We start from the raw sequence: 24,213 nt of genomic DNA on the forward strand, positions 1-24,213 counted from the left end.
TATTGCACAAGCAAAGAAAAATGTACAAATGGCGGACTTAATGCCAAAATTTATTGTAGTATCACGGCAATTATATGTAGTATCACGGGAATTCACTTGGAGAGATTTTTGACCCTCGGAGTAGAGTTCAACATTTAAAAAAAGTTAGCATAAAAATGAAAGCATTCTTAAATTTTCCATTGTTTCTTATTATCTTACCAAAACTAGCCCACTGCCCAACTGGGGAAGTACCTCCTCCACCTTACAGAAAACCGCAGTTAAATAACACTAGACCCATAGTCTTGTGTTCCTGCCGGTGAGTAAGGTTGCCAGAGCTCAACGAGAGTGTGGAGTGTTAGGGTTGGCAACGCGTACGCAACACCTTCTGGAGTTGCGTGCATGCCCGGGAGCGCTGATATCATGTATTTAATTTAAATTTTTTGTACGTTATCAAAAAAGTAATCGATACGTTCCCTCAAACATGATATTGCCAATTTTTAGAAACAATTATTATATTTTTAGATTTTGTGCATAATTTAAGCGCATTTTAGACCTATCTTTGTGATTTGTTTCTATCGAGCGAAAGTCAAAAACTCAAGATTCAAATCGATACAGTCCCTCAAGAAATGCCTTAAGATTGCTAATTAAATTTATGGCAGCCGTATTGTAATCCAAAAAAGCGCTACGACTTTTTAAAAACTCAGTTTCTGAACTACTGCACCTTAACCAAAGCTTTTTACCAGCTAAACCAAAGCTTGAGCCCCGCATAATCACGGAAAAGGACGGAAGGTATGGCGATAAATAGGCTTAAAGTACCGTAAGCATGTTGTATACGCTTAGGGACCTTTTAGTTTTCACCATGATAAAATACTTTAAAAGGTTACGTTGAAAGTCAGGGAAGAGATGGGTGCGGGTTGAAGAACAGCGCTGTGCAGTCGCCAGACTCGCGGCACAAGCTGAGTCCCGAGCCTATTGTCGCAAATAGCATTTATAATATAAGTTAACATAATACACGCTCTTAGGACTAAATTAAGGTATTAGCTTACTGATATTTAATTACTCAAAACGCTAATTTGATTGGCCTAAAAGTATGATGTGAGAGTCGCTAAAATGATTATTTGGGTGGAAGTATTTTTGTCTTCGATATTTTATATAAAACTAAAAGCGTATAATTGAGAAATGTTACTTATAGCATGAAATCCTAAAAATTACACTATAAAGGACCATTTTTTCTTCTGTCCAATCCTATCTGGATTAGAATATATGTATATTCCTGTGAAACAGGTGCCTGTGTGAGTTCCAGGATTCAATAAGGTGCCTTCGTAAACAATAACCATATTTCCTGCAAAGCAATTTTATATTTTAAAATAAATAAAAAGGGTTTAGGAAGGAAACACGCTAGAAACTAAAGAAAACAGATCGTATCAGTTTTCTATTTCGCTACCTGCAATGCGGCAGGAAATTGGTTTGTATGGACGTTTTACGGGAATGGATGTATTTTTTTTCCATGACGGTATAATAGCAGTGGCAAGATGTCCCTAGAAATATTACGAAGGGGATACAGATGTAGTGCAGAATTGTTTTCCATCGTATTTTCTCGGAAACGTTCGTATTTGTCATGCTAAATACTTCAGTCAACTTCAGTACTTTTTATACCGAGACTGACTGAAATAGCACACGTTCGTACGTTTCTGTGAAAATACGAACCTAATTATCAATACAAATGCAGGAACCCGATTCTGATTGAACAACTTGTTATGGTTTTGAAGTGGTTTTGATACGACCTTCGATCGTCTTGGTGATTGGCGTGCATCTCACGCACGACTTTTACTTCATTTTGCATGCACCATCAGCAGGAGCAATCTTCAAGGTCGTTTCAAAACCAGTTCAAACTATACCAAGTTGTTAAATCTGAATCAGGTTCTAGGTTAAATATAGCCTTGATTCGCCTAACACGACGTATGTTTGGCGCGCCGCGCCACCTATGATGTAGCTATAGTCAGTATTGCTATAGCTCCTTCACCTCCAAAAATACTTTTAAATATGTGTATACATACGGTGGTTAGCATAGGACCTAAGAAGTATATTGAGATAAATTTTGCTTAGAAATACAATGAAAATATAAACCATACAAAATAATTCGGCCCGAAATGTAAAGCAACACACTAGTTACAAGATACGAGCTTCTAAAGTAACAATCATCAACGTTTTGTGGCAGTTAGGTACAATAAAAAGCTCATCGTATCTCGTAATGTCATATCCAGTTGTGTCTCGTAATGTTTGCAGAACATTGCTGCTCGGTAAATTTTCAAAAAATAATTACTGGGTCATAATTAAGTGTAACTCAAAAAACTTCTTAATTAATGGCTACACAGATATCTGGTTATATAAAACTATATAAAATTTATCGTATATTTATAATATTTATATAATGTAATATTTATCTAAGTAACCATTTTTTTGTTATTAATATTTTCTCGCAAAATATTTCGTTTGATATACATGCAAAATGACTAACCTTGACTAACGTTTGCTTACTTAAAAATGTAGCACCATAATGAACTAATGTACTTAATTCGTAATAAGAAATTTTTCATAAATAGGTCTACCAATTATCTCAGGCGGTAGGTAAAAAAGTTGCGCTGTGATTTTCTAGTAGAAGTTAGCTGAATTTCGGGACTAAAACTAGTTTATATATAACATTTTTAATTTATTCAAATTAAGCTTATTATAATTGCTGATTCAGCTTCATGTAGCCAAGCCTTCAACCAGTCCGTAGCTGACCATAATAACTTCTTAACCACCTCAGTTAAACGGTAGACCTATAAGTAAGAGGCTATAAGTACCTATTCTTAAACCGAGATTTCCCAAAATTAATACCAAAATATTACTTTGCTAATCCGCGAAAAGATAACGTCCTAGTCAATCAGTGGTAACCCGTTACACTTACTTGCGTATTTTTTACATGCAATTAATGTTCCCACCCTCCCACCGCAAAAATAAATACGCAAATAAACATAACAAACCACCACCAAAATAACAATACTCGACTCTACGAGGCATCCTCAGGGGATGTTGACGGTCTGACGCCCGGCAACGAAACGAACTGTCTAGAATGGTGTAGAGATTTACCAAAAGTTTACTCAAAGCATTGTTGTGAATCATACAGAAACTTGTATACCGTGTGTCCAAACAGAGATAAGGACAAATTGCTAATAATTTATTAACACAACCTCTTAGACGGCTGGTCCCAAGAGTCGGTACGATACACGTTCTTCCTTAGAAACGTTGTGCTCTAGAACAAAGGTACAGAGCTAAATGCACGTTTATTTTGCAAACAGTTACATTACTTAGCTTAAATTTATGTTACTGTTCAAGAAATGCAGTTTGTTTTCAATAATTGTGTGTGTTTCAATATTTTGCTAAAGTTTGTAAAGAAGCCCAAGAGATAAAGGCCTAATGTGAAAAAATATTGCGATATATTTCAGCCGTGCAGTAATATCCTGTCACGATAAAATACTATATTAATACCGTAATGAGCACTTTAGTGTTCAGATTTATGTGGCACCGCGGCACTCTTATAATAAATTATACCTACTGGTTTTCATAAATAAGCATAGAAAGCCCGTGCTTAGGTGTTAGATAAAAACCGGACAAGTGCGAGTCGGACTCGCCCACCAAGGGTTCCGTACTTTTTAGTATTTGAGCGGCAACAGAAATACATCATCTGTGAAAATTTCAACCTATCACGGTTCATGAGATAGGTACACCGTGGTGACAGACAGACAGACGGACAGTGGAGTCTTAGTAATAGAGTCCCGTTAGATATTGATAGGGTTGGTTCGGGCGGAGTACGTCACTTTCGGAGTACGTCACTTTCTGAGTATGTCACTTTCTGAGTACGTCACTTACTAAGTACGTCACTTTCGGAGTAAGTACGTCACTTTCTGAGTATGTCACTTTCTAAGTACGTCACTTTCGGAGAACGTCACTTTCGGAGTACGTCTCTTTCTGAGTAGGCCACTTTCGGAGTACGTCACTTTCGGAGTAAAGTAATTATGTATTTTTAAATGCGAAAGTAACTCTGTTACCTCTTCATGTTAAAACGCCTAATCCTATTAAGATAAAATTCGTTATGAAGATAGTTTGAGGTCCGAAGGATATAGGATAGTTTTTAACAATCATCATCATCCCACGCAGACGAAATCGAGGGCAGAATAGAAATTACTAATTTATATTTTTAAAACATATGGAATCACTTGTAGATTATAAATTGTAAATTATTATTTGTCATTAACATATTAACCGGACTGCTTACAAGAATTTACATAGATATCGTTCTGAAAACTAGACAGACACCCCATTTAGCGAGAAGTTGTAAAAAAATAATATATAAATCATCAAAAACATAACCAGCTGTCGCGCAACCGGTTCAAATACAAGGATAATATCTACTAAACTAAGGCTATGCTACGCCTATCATCATTACGCTCAAATACCGCTTGGTTCACACGCACCAAAAGCCTAGTTTTTCGCCAATTTCCTCCCACTGTAATGTCGTGTAAGCGAGAAATAAAGCTCATTGCTGTGTTATATAAATTCCCTTTAGTACTGGAACAAATCAGGCCGTAAGTTGTTATAAAAACGGCGTTACCCGCGACGCTTTCCCAGACTCGGTCACACTTTACGAGGAACTGGCCTGTAGGGTGACAATGCGCCATAATATAGTATTGATTACTTAGTGTTATTTTTACCCGACTTTGCGAAGAGTACCATTACCAGTCTATGTAAATACATATATGTACCTATACTTGTGTTGTCTTCGACCGTAGCGTCAAAACAGCTACTGAACCAATTTTAAAAAACCGAATAAGGTGTTAATCGATTAGTTCTTATCACACATTATTGACACAGGTTTAAAGATTTTCTGCCCTCATCTAAAATGCGCCATGTGCCCACTGCTATCCATGCCATGTGTGTGTAAAACTAGCGCCCACGCCAATTCCTGGGATTAGTTGCAGACAAGCGGACCCCAGGCTCCCATGAGTCGTGGCAAAATGCCGGGACAACGCGAGGAAGATGATGATCCTAAATGCACTATGTTGGGCGTCTTCCCTCGCTACGTCATTCAATATGCACTGCCGCTAATCGCTACCCCACTACAAATGTTATAATGTATGTTCAAATTGTTCATGTGAAAAATCTGCTTTCTTAAAACATCGTCTTCTAAGATTTGTGTCTGTAGGTAAGCCACACAGTCGCATAAAAACAAACCGTGAACTTCCTGAAAAGAAAGAAAGAAGAACCAAAAGTTTCGTCACCCTTCTCATTCGTCCGTGATGAACGCGTGCGTCGCTGGAAAAAATCATTTTGCTCCCACCCGGCGACTTTGAGCAAAAGGGGGCTTAATGTCTCTTTTGCTGGCCGTGGTTCGTCACTAAACACTAGTATACTATGACCTTTAAACCCGTAACAACTATGTGAGTGAATATTCTACTTTTATGCTGGTTGGGTTCAAGCGAATGTCTTTACTCGCTACTAGGGGCGGTAATCTCGCCTACACTATTTCACGTCCAGGGTTCAGCATCTTTTGTTTGCATGATTAATTTTTAGGTACAGTTTTAATGATCATGCTTTAAATTCCAATATTCTTAATTGTTATATTCAGCACCCTGTACGTTAAGGTCTTTTTTAGGTTATCTGTCATACCCGTAGCTCCGACGGCGCTGTCAGTCGCCGCAACTGGATGCGTTCAATTTTACGAGGCCGTGCCTTACAGCTGCGATCGCCGCTGAAAGTCGCCAGTATCACCTTTTTTATTTTATTCATAAAAATTGTCCACGACTTTGCGTAGAACTTAACACACAATACGTACATTCTTATAGAAACTCATCGATGGAGAATTTCACGTGTTTGCGACACAATGATTGGGTTTTAATTATATATTAGATTTATAACGTCAGTTAACATTGTCTAATTCCGATAATAGAGCTGAAAGCGGGATTCGATTCCACGACCTCAGGATATTATAAGTCACTCAGTTAATTTATTAATTCGCGCTCCAGCTAAATCGAGTACATTTTCCGAAATAATTACATTTCTTGTCGCTTACATAATGAAGTCAGCAATTCTGACACCTCCTCAGTGAACGACAGGCGCTCTTAACAGTAGGCCGAGCACATGATTGACGCGACAGTATCTCGCCGCGAGATAGGCTACCCGTCTTTTACTAACTGTATGAATTAAAGGGGGACGGGTAGTCTATGTCGCGGCGAGAGACTCTCGCGCTAATCATGTGCTAGCCCGGCAGGTATCATTCGATTGCCATCTTTAATTATTAATTATACTTTGAAAGACGCTGCGAACAACAAAGAGGGTGATTAATGACTTTGCTGTGAGTCTTATAAATTTCAGTTTTCCAGTGGCAGGTTAAAAAAAAAATTTGGTTAGCGTGGTTAAGGGTTCCTTTTGTACTTTTTGGTACGGAACCCTAAAAATATGCATATGCTTATGATAGTTGCACTATTATAGCCTGTCACGCTCTAAAAAGTACATCCGAAACTGACGTTTTACACGATAGCAGGTAACAGCGCAACGCAAGTAGCACAAGCAAGCTGATTAAGGGCTGTATAGCTGATACGTTAAACTCTTCCAGCTGTCACAAATTGCTGTATTGCTGCAGCAACTTAGGTACAGTAATTATACCTCTAAAAGGAGGCCAAAATTACTCAGTGTAAGGCTGAAACTTATCAGGATAACCACTGAAAGCGTCGCTATAAGGCTGAATAAGCTGTTCTGATGCTGACTAACACTAATGGTCAAGGATCTCTCTTTTATACAGCTGATACTCAGCTAATGGTGGTAAATTGGTTTCCCAGTTGACTAGTTGGCAGCCATTTAATAGCTTAACAATGCTATTTCTGCAGATGACGTTTCATCATCAAACATCTGTTGTTGTTGATGTTGGCTCTTATCGTTTGAGTCAAAGGAAAATGAATGACGATTTAATCACTTTGTTTTTATTTAATGGCTCCTCTACACCATTCGCCATGATGGGCAATTGCAGGTGATCACGATCCTGTGGAAGGCTTAATGGTCTACAGTGGCCCATGATAGGCGATGATGGAGCGTAAGCGCCATTCTGTCTTTTTTCGGGCCAACATCAAAAGAAATGGCCAGGCCAGGCGATGCCACACGATGGAATCGTCGCCCATTCTGTAATGGACCATCATTGCCAGAGGAGCCATAATATGTTAGCGAGTTATCTCTCTCTTAGCTTTACCGTAACTTATTCTTCTAAAATTCCTAGTTTCAATTTCGGTTGAGCAAATAGGTAATAGACAGTTCTCAAACCCATTTAAATCGCTTGGCGGACGCTCTGTTCGTAATCGGTTTCCTCTACAAAGCGGGAAAACGCTAGAATCGGCTACGCGTGTAACGCTACGAAAAAGTTAGCAGTAAATGCGTTAAAATGAAACATTCAGGGACTGTCCCTAGGTCACGAGCTGTCTTGTAGTATTACATATATTTAGGGCATTTGTAGTATATAACCTATCTACATATATGTGGATAAAACAGTCCGACAAAATAAGATCTTTTACTGTTCTGTTTTGTATTTAAGTACCTTAAATTCAATTTAGGTAAACAAATCAGTCGAGAACCAAATCTCGAAATAGACTGTATACTGTTCTGAATGGACAAATCGTGTCAGGTCATATTTTATTCTTAAATTTCAATACCAAATAGGATAACTGGCTATTTGATATACCGACCTACTGAAACCTTGTTTAATTGAAATAGAAGGGAACGACCGGTGTTACATACATGCGTAGTCCTCATTTTCCGCCCTGGTTATTGACTATATAGAAAATATTTTTACAGTACATATGGTGCTATTTTCTCGCACTAGTGCGTAAAGTACACTTTTTGTGCATATGTCGAAAGTTTAAAGGGCCATATGTACTGAAAAACGTTGTTCCATACACGTGCGAATAGGTAATTCGAGACGAGTATATATTAAATATATAATATGTATATATAGTATGTATATATTAAAACACGAACGCAGGGAGTGTTTTAAATCGACACGAGTTCCTCTTTTCCGCACTTGTATCGAAAATAACTATTATAAAATTTGATGTTTACGAACTACGACTATCCTTTAATTTTTTTTTTTTTTTTGTGTTTATTATACTTAAGAGATAAGAGCGAAAAACAAATTCCATACAATTTTTTAAAGCTGTTACACCTAATAATTAAAAGCATAGCTCCATAATTACAAGCATGGCAATGTTTTTTTTTAACACATAACAGAAACCCTTACCGGGATTCGTACCCGTGCCGTGACCGCCTGGATCACTTAATCAGTATAACAACTGAATCAAAACACATGTACTTTCTTGAATAATTTATAAGAAGTTTTTCTGTCTTTAATTAAACACAGATCCATTATAGAAGGTTTCATTACAGTCAACATTCTCGTATTAGTCGTTACAAAGTTAAAACAAATTTCCCACTTTCTTAGCTTAACGCAAAGCATCAAAGTAACATCAAATACATGTGTATATGCTAATTCAGCCACTTATTTCCCTGTAACAAGTACACAGTCTTCTCATACAAAAAAGCTTAACCGCCTAACATACTTTGTAACTTGTAACCATACAACGATATGAGTAAGAATTGCTCAGTAATCCTTCCCCAAACTTCGATTGTTACGGCTTGTTCGAGATTAAACTTGGGACGTTAGGCTACGTTGACACGGCGTAATTTTTCTCGTATACCGTATACGAGATTTTATCGAATGTCGTAGTGACAACAAAATTTGTATGGCAATTTTGAAAATCGTTCACACAGCGTCTAGGCGTGAAAATCTCGTGTTCGAGGCATATTTAGGTGGGATCGTGGTCAAACGCCTGCCTCATCATAAAAAAAAAAAAATTACCGTATACCGTAGGGTCTTGCCACTGAGGATGCGAGATTCTCGAAACGATTTTATAGAATACGATGCTTAATGGCGCTTGTGTTTACGTTGTTTCGTTCACACGAACAAACTGGTTTCTCGTATACGAAACGCGCGCGGGCGCAGGCAGTTGCAAGTATACAGGAAGACCGAATACGTGAAAAAACCGAATGGACCTCGCGCCGTGTGAACGGTCTTACCGTAATACACGAGTTGGGAAATATTCCCCAAGGTTTTTTTGATACAATATCATAACATTGTCTTTACGTTAAGTGGGTCGCGTGATATCAAAGTTTTGTTGCTATAATTAACTAGAAAAATAGGGAAGTGTTTTTCATAACATTTACGAACTAATTATAATAAAATTGTTGGTTACAGTGTTTAAATAGTTTTGTATAACGACCGAGTGAAGCAAGCCAACTGTACCTCGAGTGTAAATTTCATTCTATAGCGTAGCGTGACAAACTGTCATTTCAATCAACATGCATAGTTAGCTTGGCCCTACTCTATGCAGTTCGGTAAGAGCGTGGGTGAGATTTGAAATACATATATTTTTTACTTCCCGATTGCGAATTTACAAAATCCATACTATTTCAGTTACGACTCAGATTCTAATGGGTGAGCTTTTGTTTATGACAAATAAATTATCAATCAATCAATCAATGCATATTACTGAACAATATCTATACCGTTTCGGTAAAAAGTAGTCACTGAAATGGATTAGCTTATTGCATACATATTTTCAAATGTTATTCACGACAAAACCTAGTCGAGTTTAGTAAGGTCAGTCACGTTTAAATGTGTTATCTAAATTTTATTCAAATGGATATATTGTATATATATTTTGTCGCGATATATTTAAACATTATGCTCTCACAAAACCTAGTCGAGCGGAGTCTCGCCGGTATATTTGTTTACCGTGAACAATCTAAATTCTTAGTCAATAATATTGCACTGAATTCAATGAATGTTACAATCTCATTTGTACTACATGAACATGTCATATTAAGTAATCTGATATACATATTTCAAACTTATTTTACTCTGCGTTAACATGTCAGGCAGTTAAGCAGGACAAAACAAACTCCTTTCTATATGTCCTACCTACCAAACCTACCTACCAAAGCTTGTACTATGGGCACTAGGCGACGATAAATAATATCAACACAGTTATAGTTAATATATATAAAAAAATACTAGACTAACATAAATTTATTATGAAATTCTTGTAACTTTTGGCCTCTTGCCAACGTTCTCCGTACACCTTTTGATCTTGTTTTGTTTCTGCTTTGTTACAGAAACAAATGAATCCGGTCTGCACCACCGTCCAGGAATGCCGTGCGGGGCGATGAGCGACGTAGCAAAATGGCTCATGAACATTGGAAGGCATGGATAAAAATTGCCTGCACCGTGGTACTCCTCGCTACAAGTCTGGCAGACTTTACCACAGAATGCCAGAGACCCTGCGACTGCCGGTGGCAATCTGGCAACAAAGCTGCCATCTGCTCTAATTTCAGCCTGAAATCTGTTCCTGCAAACCTAAGCAACGACATACAAATCTTAGATCTATCCAACAACAATTTGCTCACCTTACATCAAGAAGCTTTCAAGAAAGTCGGCCTAAGTAATCTTAAAAAACTTTTCTTAAAAGAATGTAACATAGAACTTGTTCATAAAACAGCATTCGCTACGCTAGCCATAATGATAGAACTCGATTTATCTAGGAATCGAATACGTAATTTGCACCCAGACACCTTCAAAGGCACGGAGAAACTTCGACTAATAAACCTGAACAATAATTTGATCGATAAACTTGAGGACGGCGTATTCCGAAACTTGAAGTACCTGCAGAAAGTGGAAGTCAGCAATAATATGATCGTTCGCATCGGAACTAAAGCCTTCGTCAACTTGCCCCAACTAAAGATATTACGATTTGACGGCAACCGTCTCAGTCATATGAAGCCAGAAACTTTAATGGCCCTTCATAACTTATCTGGGTTGGATCTACATAACAACCCGTGGCGATGCGATTGCAATCTTCAAACGTTCAGAGACTGGGTGATGACTCATAATTTATACACACCCCCTACCGCCTGTGCAGAGCCCGCTGTGGTCAAAGAAAAACTTTGGAACGAATTAGACTCATCTAATTTCGCGTGCCGGCCTACCATTCTGGAACCCGCTCCAGACGCAAGACTCAAGAGTTACGACGAAAACGTGACCTTAATATGCAAAGTCGTCGGAAACCCGACTCCTGAAGTTGTGTGGCGTTATAATGGCAGGGTTATTGAGACAAGATCTTTTGGGGAAATCAGATATGTGATGACTGAAAACACTATGGACTTGATAAGATGGGTAAATTTAACTATTATTAACGTCCGATACAGTGACAGAGGAAACTATACATGTGTCGCCGAGAATCCAGGTGGTCGAGATGAAAATACGCTAACACTAGTTTTATCTAAATATGGAAGTCCTGGCACTATTCTTGGCTTAGACACTGACACTTTTGCTATATTAATAGGCTGTTTAACTGCTCTGATTTTAATCTGTGCGATTGTTTTTGGAGTATGTTACTTCACGACACAGAATAATGATTCGAAAAGACTGATCAAGACGGATACGTCATCGAACGGGGATATTCTGATTGAGAACTCCGTCGCGTCTGAGTTAGAGAAGGGGTTTAAAGTGGAGGTGAACCCAGTGACGAAGCCTCCGAGAAAATATGAAGCTCCTGCGTCACTGACGAGTGAAGCCACCGAGATGTCTGAGCTGAACAGGACACTGCTAGACAACGAGTCAATGTTAGGTAAGTACCAAGATAAAAAAAATCTGCGTTGATTTTAATATGTGGTATATTTTAGCCCTTCTAAAGATACTATCTACCCTCTACTTCAATTTAATTTAGTCACTCTACTTCGACTCGGAATCTAAACTTTTTTCAATCCTACTCCGAGAAAGTTTGTCCGAAGTTTTTCCCCCATTTAACCTTTTTATACCATGTAACTTGCCATTAGTTCCTAGAGCTTTACGAAGTTTGTGATCCTAATTAGAAATGTAATAACATTTCCCAATGCAAAAAAATAAGACCGTTTAGTTTGCCTAATATGCCTAAAGTACTACTAGTTGAAAAAACCTGGACTTTTCAGCCCTTTAAATATTGTAGCAGTCCGTCCTAATTTTGTCCACCGCAAATCAGGTTTCAAAAGCTCAAAGCTTTCCACAAAACAACACTAAAAAGCTTAAAACTTGGTCTGCATTGACCAACTGATGCTGCATGTGCCATAATTTTTAATAACAAAGTAAAAACATTATAATGCAAGAGGCAAGAACTGCAAATGCCCGTTCCAAGTTGCGCTCAGGAAATTTCATAACAACTTTGCAAAGTTTATCTACATCGTTTTAAAGTACCTGAGAACAATTTCTTTTTTACAAGCTTCTATTTATTGTTACCTGACCAATCAAATCTTGCAAGTTAAGTTTGCTAAAAAACTAGGTAGGTACAATTAATAATGGGATATTTACAATGTACAGTTGTTACGAGTTCCTGATAATGCAAACTTAAAGATTTACCTATATATATATATATACCTGTAGTATAATGTGATTAACATGTTAGACTGATTATGAGAATTATGTTAAAATGTCATTACTGACGTGCGGCTGGGAAGTTTCCAAAATTTATACAAGATAAAATTTAGAAAACTTCTCTTACTTTTTAATTTAGATAAGTAAGTAAGTTAGTAAAGTATTGAAACTTTCTGATTCCAAAATATAAATTTTCATTAAATTGTCCAGTAACTTTAAGGAAAATTTTCTCATTTTGCACAACTGTACTTATACATATCATTATCATCGGATGGACTTACGAATGGTAACAGACCTGTAGTTATTGTTAAATTTCCAAAAATGCCTGATATATCTATCCTTTCATCTGAACCATCTGTCTCTGATATTAGTTAATAGCCGTCTCGTTAAATGTGAAGGAAGCAATAAACTTTGTACGCATCAAACCACAAAATGATCAAACGAAATCCTAAACTCATCACAGAAGGCTTATCTTGAGTAATTATAAATTAAACGGAGCAAAATAATCCGTTAAGGGCAACGATTTAATACGAAAACAATAGATTGCTAAATTGAGAGAGAATATTAGATTACTATTTCCCGTGAAAGCGTCTATAGATTGAAGCCTGGAGCTCTGGAGTTTGATTCCGATCTGTTTGCTCGTCGGTATTTGTTCTAGACAGTTCGAAACTAGATAGGATCTTACTTTATGTTAATATTTTGATGTTATTTGTGCTTTCAACGCTGAGCTTATCGTAATTTAAATAAATCTTCCCTTAAATTAATTAATATAATGATCGAAGTTCAGTCTAGAAAATTTCTCGCGTCGGCGGTAAGTATTAAATATTAGATGCTTTGTGTTGCGATTCTATTTGTGATCTGGAGTTCTAGTCCTATGACAATCCGTACATCGAAAAAAAATGTATCGGGATGACTTGATGATACGAAAAGTCACGTGACTATTGTCATCTTGACTATGCCCCCAGATGTGTTTACTTCGGTTCAAGCCATCAACAAGGTAAACTAAGTGTTACAATTTGGACTATCATACAAACAATTAAGTGCCTCAGCTGTAGGTAGCCTCGATTAAGTACATACAGTTAGATTATGTTATGGAAACATCTGAGACACTGAGAAATATAGTAAGGAAAAGTAATGCAGTAAACAAAATGTATGTAAAGTAAAATTTGAAGCTAATTACACATTACTTTAAAGTTACAATAAAATTAGCAAACTATAAAACTAAAATGACATTAAATGTTAAAAAAATACTTTGAACACACTCAAAAAACGCAGTCAAAAATCCTACCCCGCTTGCTGCTCAGCTCGCCGCTTTACCGCGTTGAATCGTGATGGATAACCTCTCTGCAAAAATAGTGAGCCGGAAATTTGAGGTGTATCTCGTATGTATTATTCGTATCGTCTACACTACGAACACGTATAACTCGGTAGTGTGCATTGTATAGCAATCGCAATCACCATAATTTATTTGGTTTAGTGTTTTTTTTTCGGTAACAACCGAAAATTTAACGGTACGGTGATGTTGGGCGTGGGGCTGTCCACACCATAATTAACTGTTCCAAACCATTTAATTTTTAATGAAACAGTTGGCAGCTTTCAGGACACACGAGTATAAAGGTGACTGTCCATTTCCAACCGCAGCTGCGTTACTGCTCCGACACTACTGCAGCGGCCTGAACGCGTCGGTGTTATTGTCAATTTCCATAGTAAAATGAATGACGATATCGACTGCACGTAATAATTATGGTGATTTTAACGTTTTCCCGACCGCAACTGCACTACTGCTCCGACACGTCGATGTTATTGTCAATTTCCATAGTAAAATTAATGACAAGGCCGACTGCACGTAGCATGGCCATTTTTGCGTATTTAGTGTATTATTGCAACTGCGGCTGCAGACCGCACGTCAAATCTGTCACCTGCACTGAAATGTCTTTGGGTCACAGATATTAGTAGTTCTAAGCAAAGAGGATATAACCACTACGTTCTAATAAGGAGCTTATTACACCCAAGGATATACAACCCCGATGGTACAATCGCCATATATCGCAGATATATCGGGTCGGCCCAGGAGCTCACAAATATCTGAACACGCCCTTATTGTCAAGGCGCTAGAGTGCATGTTCAGATATTTTTAGCACGTCGGTCGCTCCGATAAATCTGATGGCGACTGTCCCTACTGTAAACTTTTTTGCTAATCTATATTGAGCCATATCACCAGAGCCAGTTAGGAAACGTGTGTGTTGTACACAATAATTGTGTACAACACGCACCGCGCTAGTTGTATGCATGCACAATTGATCTTGTACCTCGGCAGAGGGAAAATAGTGTCCCAATTTGTCAGTAAATAAGAAAAAACAAAAATCAACTCATCCATTTCCTTTAGGTACTAGTATACTAGCCTAAGACAAAAGGGGATATTACTGCAATGTTCTGCCACCAGAGTGCAGGACTAGCCTTTTTAGTAAACCATAGAGTAACACACTGTACCCACTACATACACGTATACATACTAACATACTGTAGTACACATACTATGGATGGTATAAAAAGGATGCCAATCTCTTATGGCAGAATTAGGATTGTTCATTTTTTTTAAATGTTCTATTTCGAAAACCAAACATATTAAACAGTTAATATTTTTAAACAGTTTCCGACATTTGCTGCGATATAATAATCGAGGATTGAAGATATTTCAACAAATATACTGATGACCTTAGTTTGACCTTCTCGCGAGGCTGAATATAATAATGTCATCGTATAGTAAAAGTTATCGAACCATAGTAAATAAATCCGTCACTCAAGTAATTGTCAGATGTCATTGTCATCAATTGTCATAATAAAAAATTTCAGTTAAACCGCTAGTTTCTTACGATTTGATTTATAATTTTTAATACCTAAACAGTAGATTTTGATTGCTTAATATATCAAAAACCTTGTTTCAACTTGTGGGAATGATTTACAAAAATTATAGTCCGCGAAGACCTACGTAAAAGACGGTGTTGTCGTGAAGTAAATGTGGAATGGAATACTTCAAGTGTTACACACAATATTGCTGTGAGGATCACGTCGATGTAAGTATAAAATTAGTATTATTTTACTACGAATATTTAAAAGTCCATTTTGGTGGTCGGGTCACTATTACCTATTTATTTTCTGTGATGATGTGGCCAGAATATCTAAAGACAAACCGTTTAACACAGCTTGTCCGCTACTAGCTCCGTTTTACTGATTTGAAGTTAAATTCAACAAACAGACATACATATATGTAACTTATAACCATCTTGCAAGCAATAAATGATATACATACAAAAATACATAGTTATACTCAAAATACAACATGAAACTGAAAAGATAATTTCTAATTTCCAGGTACCTACAAGTTGCAGTTCAAGGCTCAAGCTGCTGATATCACGATCATGGCGGACAAAACTAAAGTTAATAAAGAGTTGTGAAAAATAAAACATGTCTTATTTTTTACTTTTTTATTAATTTAGGAAAAACCTGTTTCCCAAAAAAAGTGTATACATTATATGTTCAACATGTTCTGCACGTGAGGTTGACATTGAGGGCTTTGTTTAGTAGCATTCAGTTAAAGTTGATTTAGGTTCTACTCTTGTTGATCCAGAAAATAATTGTATAGTTTATTATTAAATCTATGCCCACGCCCAGGCACTATTCTTGCTATAACTTTACATTCTCCGCCTTCTCTAGAAATTTGTACATTATATACATCCAATAAAACTAAGGTATATAACTTAAGGCAGATTTGTGGAATCAGCTTTCACAGTTGCGGGGGTCTTAAGGCATGAGGGTTAAACAAACTTTGTTACAGTGCAACACGCAATTTTTCATCACACCAACACGAGGAAACCATTTATTATTCAAATTAATTTATTTGAAGTTCTTTCTATCGGCCAAGGTGAGGGCAATAGCTTTCTTCATAAAGGATTTCTTGTCTCGCCCGTCAAGTTTTATAAGGATGCACGGTCATATCATAAAGAGTGCCGTGCCGCCCACGGACACCTGCAACACAAGAGGGATTTTAATTTGTGTTTCAGTTTCAAATAGGAAACTTGACAATATGAAGTGTAAATTGCGCAATTACCTATAGCTCTTACAAATAATTTTATTCATCACATCGGATTGCTGTGTGCGGTGGTCACCTGGTGGTCACGCATTTAGGCAAGAGGATGGGGAAGAAAATTTCACATTGTGAACTTACCTTAATGTTAAGAATATTTTTTCCTCTGCATTAATTTCATTTGATTAATTTGATTGTATTTCGTCAATTATTAAGTCTCATTCAATGTTGAATTGCTTTTCATTTAATCGGCAATATTCCCTGAATAAACGATCACCATTAAATATCAGATTTTTTATTAATATTGCGTAGCTGCCTTCGTCGGACTCTGACTATTGTAGAAAGGCAAACTGGTTTTCTTTTTCATGTAGCATGTAGCATTATCGTCACTCGCTTCTTCACGTAAAAAATACAAAAGTAAATTAGTATTTTATTTGTACGTCTGACATTATATGACTTGACATTGACAAGCCATCAGCGAACGCTGTCGCGACTGCACGCCGCAACAGCCGCAGTCGTGCTGCTACAGTAGTGCGGCACCGCGTAACGTCGCAACTGCAGTGCAGCGGTAGTTATAAATGGACAGTCACCTTAAAACAGGCCAGAAGATATGAATTTATAAAAAGTAAATAAAATGGGGAATTGTACAATAGTTGATATTAGGCAAAGAATAACGAATTATACGCTGACACGAGGGCCGAGGGACACGTCGGTATGTATTATAAATTCAATATACGCGATATAATCAGTTTTCATAGTTTTATTTCATAAGACGTCGAAATTTGTTGGTGTTTGGTATTTTTTCGAAAGACTTAAGGTAAAAAATTATACAACTATAAATTATGTAACTGATTAATAATCATCAATCGTAAATATATGTACCTATGTGCATATAATCATTGATTATATGCCCATAGGTACATAATATACATATATTGCGCTTGTATTGTTGCGAACTACTCTACTTACCTTACATTGGCTGAATTAAGTCAATGCTAATGTAAGGCACACTGACTAAGCCAGAATAGGTACACTGTCTAAGTGTATATTTAATATATAACTGTATTAATATATATTTTTCATTTCTCATGCTCTGAAAGAGGGTCATTGTTGTTCTAAAAGGTGTGCAGAAAATGATACGTGTCTGCACTAGAGCATTTTACGTTTTTTGAATTTATTTACGATAAGCAATTGAAATTTGAATTTAAATGTATTTGTTATACAATTTCCATTCTGATATTTGACTCTCCATTCTATAAATAGAGACACTTTTGCCTAAATTGTTAACTGAAGGTAGGGTACCTAAAAATACTATAAAAAATTATACTTGGTCATGTTTTAAAAAAGACATGCATTTTACTTTCCTCGTATTCGAAATGAAAAGTAGAGTGTTTAACTCGGGTGAAAGGCATCATTTCAGCCTCGGACTATTGGCGCTCTCACTGCGTTCGAGCGCCAAAAATACCTCGGCAGAAATATCTGCCTTTCATCCCTTGGTTAACAATCTACTATTATCTATATCATACAGTTCTTTGTTAAATATCCATCAATGTAATTGAACTTGGCTTCTCTGGTAGAAATTCGTCTAAAATCTACTGTGAGAACCAACACCACTTTATTTTACTGTAAGTACAAATTCAAAACTAACAAGTTTATAACTTACAAAATCCACAAAGGCTCCAGCCACGGTCAAATAGCAAAGTTGATACAAAGTATCGCATAATTTTGAGGACCTAGGTGACCTGAAAACTAGTTAACACAGCTTCAAAGTAGAAAAAGCTTTGTTTCAATAGGAAAATCGCGTGAGATAAGACCTTTCAAGGAGATTTTAAGGCCTGTGTAATTTTCTGCAGCCGTAAAAGAGCTAAGTGAAGCAATTATGAATGTGATAAAATCTGGAAACTACAATGTCCGCCTCGGTAGTAATAGTAGATTGTTAACCAAGGGATGAAAGGCACCCATTTCTGTCAAGGTAGTTTGGCGCTCGGAGTCCGAAACTGAAATGGTGCCTTTCACCCGAATTAAACACTATTTTTCGTTTCGAATACGAGGAAAGTAAAATACATGTGCATTAAAAAAAAACACGGCTAAATAATAATAAACTTCCGTAGTAGTATTTCGTGAGGGTACTTTCAATTAACAATTTTGATAAAAATATCGTTATTTATGGAATAGGGAGTTAATTATCAGAATGGAAATTGTACAAGAAATCCATTTAAAACCAAAATTTTAATTACTTATCATAAAAAAAACGTTCTTAGAAAGTACAGCAGTGCTCTAGGGCAAAACAAACATTTCTTTAACCAGAAAAGAATTTTACTTATTAAATATTTCATAATATAGGGTTAAAAGAGGGAGGAGTGTAAAAAAATAATTAAAAAAAACTGGCCAAGTGCGAGTCGGACTCGCGCACGAAGGGTTCCGTACCATTACGCAAAAAACGGCAAAAAAACACGTTTGTGGTATGGGAGCAGTACATTGCTGCTCGGTAAATTAAAAAAAAAATACGTGGTCATATCTAAGTGTAACTTAAAAAAAACTTCTTAATTAATGATCTGTCTAGGATAAATTCTATATCTGGTTTAATTTATTACCCGTATTGGATTTACACACTGTATATCGTTGTTTGAGTACCACCCAACACAAGCCTTCTTGAGCTGTGTTTTTTTAGCTTAATTCATATTTTGAAACATAATAATTAGCTCATAGGTGATGTGAAAAGCAGTGTGTCACATGGTAGCACAATTATTTTCATCTTAGCACGCGTAACACACTTGATTCCCTCACTACGCTCAGGATTTTATTTTTAAATCCCTCGCAACTCTCGGAATTCTAGTATAGAATCTTTCGCTTCGATTAGGATTCAACCTACGCCCTCGCCGTATTTAAATATTTCATTTTGGTCCCACATGACACAATCAACTATTATTGAATGATGAAGGGTATGAATTTCCAAACCAGAATTCGTGAGTTTAACCGCGTGTTTATCGGATTATTATACACATTGCTTTCTTTGAAAAGAAAATAAACGAGTCATTCTGCATAAGTACCTATACACATTCTGCCAAAAATTCAATGGTGTCTGGTGTGGCGTAGCGTATATAGCCCAAACTCTATTGTACAATGAGGAGGTCGTTATCTTAAATTATTTCCCATGTCAATATACAGAGTGAAAAATTGGGACTACGTTTGTAAAGAGAAGCGGCCGTCCCCTTTCCTTGTCTTACGCTTATTCTCAGAGTAAACACCCGATGCATTATCCTACATTTGTTTCGAAACTTCTAGTCCGATACTCTAGAATACTTTCAGCTATTCTCTTCACCATGTAAAGTTATAGTAATAAATTCGTTGAAAGTATGATGGCAGCGGCGCTATTGTTGGTATTCATAACACTCCATTGAACCATAAAATTTAATGAGGTCAGAACTCTTGATTTATGTGCATTGTGCACTGGTAGAAGCTCAAGAATTACTACAGCGTAGTAAGGTCAACCGGGCTAAATGCGTATTTTGAAGATATCTTCGAAACGCAACATATTAGTACTATTAATGGCCGTCTGTATCAAAAGTCCAGTGACCACACTTCAAATAGAGAGGGTTGCAATAGTTCTAAAATATTCCGCTTAGAAGAAATGACGCATTTACCTCAAGTGACGCATTTATCCCGATTGACCTTATTGCCTAAAGCCAAGAAGAGACGATGTCAGTAAATCGAAGAGCTGGCATACACCAAAGAAAACTAGAACATAGTATATAAGTATACCGACCGACATTACGGACAATTAACACTCTGATAAGTCATCGTCACCGCAAATTGTCGCAAAACAATTACAACTTTAATAAAATCGAATAGTATTATAATAAATCACATTTACAATCGGTTTAGCGAATTTATTTTGTTACCTTTATTGACCCTCCTTTTGTTCCTCTTTAATATGTTACCTTTATTGATATTTTGATAGACCCGATTGTAAATGTGATGTAATGTGTTCAAAACGCGAAAGTTTTAAATGTTATAGAATACTATAACATTTAAAACTTTCGTGTTTTGAACACATTACATCACATTTACTTGTAGGGCCCGGAATTTTTGGGTGCGGCTATTGAAGTATTGTAGGGAGAGAGCAACGCTTTTATCGATATTATCAGACTGTTACTGTATCAATGCGGTTTAAATTATTTAAATAAAATATTAGGGATTAGTCATCTTTTCTCAAGTTACAAAATGTGAAGGGTTTCGTAATTATACATATATCAATAAAGCAATTTAAACGAATTAAACATTCCGAAATTTAGATTTTTTTTTTCATCATTGACCGTTGAAAAGAGTACTTATCGGATTTACATCGGTTGAGGTTTTATTTAATAAAGAGAGTATTGTCGATAACATCGATAAAGAGTGTTCTCTCCCTACAATCCGCAGCCACAATTCCGGGCCCTATTCATAGGGGTTAATGACGGCCGGTCTGGCCTAGTGGGTAGTGACCCTGCCTATGAAGCCGATGGTCCTGGGTTCGAATCCCGGTAAGGGCGTTTATTTGTGTGATGAGCACAGATATTTATTCCTGGATGTTTTCCATGTAGGCATTTAAGTATTTGTATATTATATATGTACATATATCGTTATCTGAGTACCCACAACACAAGTCTTGAGCTTACCGTGGGAGTTAGTCAATTTGTGTAAGAATATAATATGTATTATATTTATTATTGTTTATTTCCTTTATTTATTTTTCTTCTTAAGTTAGGTTGTTTATAACATGAATATAAAAGTAAAATACAAAAACATATAAACACATTATAAAAAACCAAACCTAGGGTACCGCCAGCAGCAGGGCAGGGCCCAAGCTGCCGGTGGTCAGGGCCGCAGAGTGAGGAACCGACGTACGGATACTATACGCGCCGTGCCCAAGATATTCAATTTCCTCCATATAAACATACCAAACCAGCCTTTATACATCGCTTTGAAATTTGAAGAAACCTAAATTTGCCAATTCAGCTTTACGGACAAAATATTTACACGTGAAAAAGATCAGATCTCCTAATTATCTTTCATGTACCGGTTTCATTATTTTACCTTTATAATTTTTGAAGACGAATGTTATTTCACTCTCATTAAATGTCTGAGTCAGAAATCTTTTGAGAGTAAACACGTAAAATATACCTACATTTTATAAATGATATGTAAGAGCTCAGCTTAAGTTCCAAAATAAGGTTCCTTAATTTAAGACGTCACCTCATTATAGTAATTATTCTGCCAAAAACAACAATGAAATAGAAGTAATTAATGTTATCGTCATTCAAAACGAAGATTAGTTAGATTACATATCAACATAATTAATTAGGCAGTTTGCCTGTATCAAATGTGTTGCCTGGAAAATGTTTCATGCATATTATTTCTAGTATACAAAGTTCCCACAAAAACTACTAATTTTGTTTTAAATATAGTAGTCTGATCAACTATTTTTGTCCACAGCATCCACCGAAGACAACAGCAGACATCACGATGTAGATTTTCCGAAGATATCTCAAGAAACACTCCTTCTAGACCGACTCTCGCAGGAACACCAAGCATATCCTCCGGACCTGCTGTCCTTCCCTCTAAGGGGAGGAACTCAAGTATCACCAGCCAGCGGTTCCAGCCAAGACCGTAAAAACCTGACGGACAGCCCCATAAAGTCTCCGGGATACGGTGTCACTGCCATACCACCAGGCTACAAATTCCAACTGCCAACTACTTCCCAAGCATCAATGACTGCCAAGGGTGGTTATGTCACTCTTCCAAGAAGACCTAGGGGAAACTGGTTTCCTGAAAGCACTCATCCTCAGGTCTTCTCAACGCTTAATGGCGTCCTACCTTATTACGAACACTTTAATATGAAGCTGTTCAATAACGGTGCAAATTATTATAGCCTGAATAAAAGCGAGATGGATTTAGGACCTATGAATAAGCTGAGAACAGGTTTCCATGACGGTTCTGAAGAAATAGAGCCTGCACCATCACCAGCGCCAGGGACACCTCATGCGACAATTCCAAGAAGCAGTTTGAGCTCTCCGAATATACACAACCAGTTGCTAGCTCTCCAGGCTATGAGTTACAATGCTCTTCAAGGAAGAATAACGAAAGCTTCAGAACAGAGGCCGTTGAGAATAACACTAGCGGAGAACGAAAGTCTTCTGAAAAACCCAGTGCGAGATTTGAGGGTAGGTTTGAGTGCAAATAGTTTAAACAGGACACGAACGGCTCCCAAACCTCCCCCAAAACCGAGGAAAAGGGGGTCCAGTGAGTTTAAAGAACCGTTTCTTTTCAATACTGGCGATACCGCCACGCAAGTGTAAAGTGATATATAAATATACCTATGTAATCTTTAGATTTAAGATACATTTTTGTCACCTATAAAATAGGAATGCTAAAATATAGCCTACTACAGACAGCATTTGAATGCTATTGCCGAATCTTGTCCTTTATACCTACTAATGTTGCTAAAGAGTATATGGATAAAATATTAGTTAAATCGGTTTTATTAATTACTAGTACTATTCATAGTTTTTTTTTATTTTATTTAAGCAAACAAATGATACTCATACTTTTAAAATTTTATTCTGAACTGCTTAATGTTTGCTTAACATTTTCTTGTACGGTCATGGAATTAAATTTTAGTACCATTTCGTACCTTGTCACAGTGAGAATAGAATGAGGTCCCTAGCGACTTTCATATTGATAGTCACTGTGACAAGGTACGATATTGTACCTTGAGCTATGGTACCTAAAGCTTTAGTTTACAAAGTAATCATTTGACAAAATTCTCGGGTTAGTGTGTAAAGAAAACTTGACTTGGAGATTGATCTTACCATCTCGTTTTACTTGTACTATCGTGAATCTTTACTTGTATACAAGTCGATTTATAAGCTAGCGCGAGATAGACATTCGGCATTTGCTATTCAATTTGTACTCCTATGCAATGGTCCGAAATGTTTGATTTTTATTTAAAAAAAAAAGAATAGTGTTTAAACCTGTAGCCATTTTTTCCACTGCTCTACTCTAGTAAATGGGCTGATTTTTAACCGAAGCGTAGCGAAGGTAGGTTTTGACTGGCATTTTGCTTTCGTATGTCCGGATGTTCTGCTCTACAGGTCGCAATTCTCAACCGATTCTCATGAAATTTTGTGACCAGATTCTATGATTAAATGGATTTATTTTGTCGATCCGGTTTTTTGAAATTTTTAAAAATGGCGGAGTCGTGATAGCTCGCGCCTAAACAAATAGTCGTATCGATATCATGAGTTTTTTTTTCTTTTTGAGACGTTTATAGAGTAAATGGCAAAAAAAATGCACAAAATTTGTATCGCTGGTTTAGGCGGTATTTAAATATTTAGTTTTTACTCGAGAATAAGTAGCCAAATTTTGTCAGCTTAGCCAAGAGCATCATGGCGCAGTTTGCAAACATTCGCTTTAAAATAGGGTGGTCCCTGGTTCGATCCCTAGTAATTGTATGCTGGGACATAACTTTTTGTTTTTTGTACACTTAAATTTCGTAGTTTTTTTTTGATAAAAAAAATCGTATTGTTGATTGATCCAGCGCGGGCTAACCGAATTCGTTTCA

General features: G+C 36.8%; 1 protein-coding gene across 1 annotated transcript in view; it reads left to right on the plus strand.

Annotated features, from left to right (window-relative positions):
* The window catches only part of LOC134747112 (uncharacterized), a 327,747-nt gene extending 304,721 nt beyond the window's left edge, over positions 1-23,026 (plus strand). The window contains exons 3-4 of the mRNA XM_063681689.1: positions 10,237-11,747; positions 22,086-23,026. Of these exons, the coding sequence (XP_063537759.1) occupies positions 10,304-11,747; positions 22,086-22,948 (2,307 nt within the window). The 5' untranslated portion in view covers positions 10,237-10,303 and the 3' untranslated portion in view covers positions 22,949-23,026. The remainder of the gene's footprint in view (positions 1-10,236; positions 11,748-22,085) is intronic.
* The last annotated feature ends 1,187 nt before the right edge of the window (positions 23,027-24,213 follow it).

Source organism: Cydia strobilella, chromosome 14 (assembly GCF_947568885.1).
Source record: "Cydia strobilella chromosome 14, ilCydStro3.1, whole genome shotgun sequence".
Classification (NCBI taxonomy): Eukaryota; Metazoa; Arthropoda; class Insecta; order Lepidoptera; family Tortricidae; genus Cydia; species Cydia strobilella.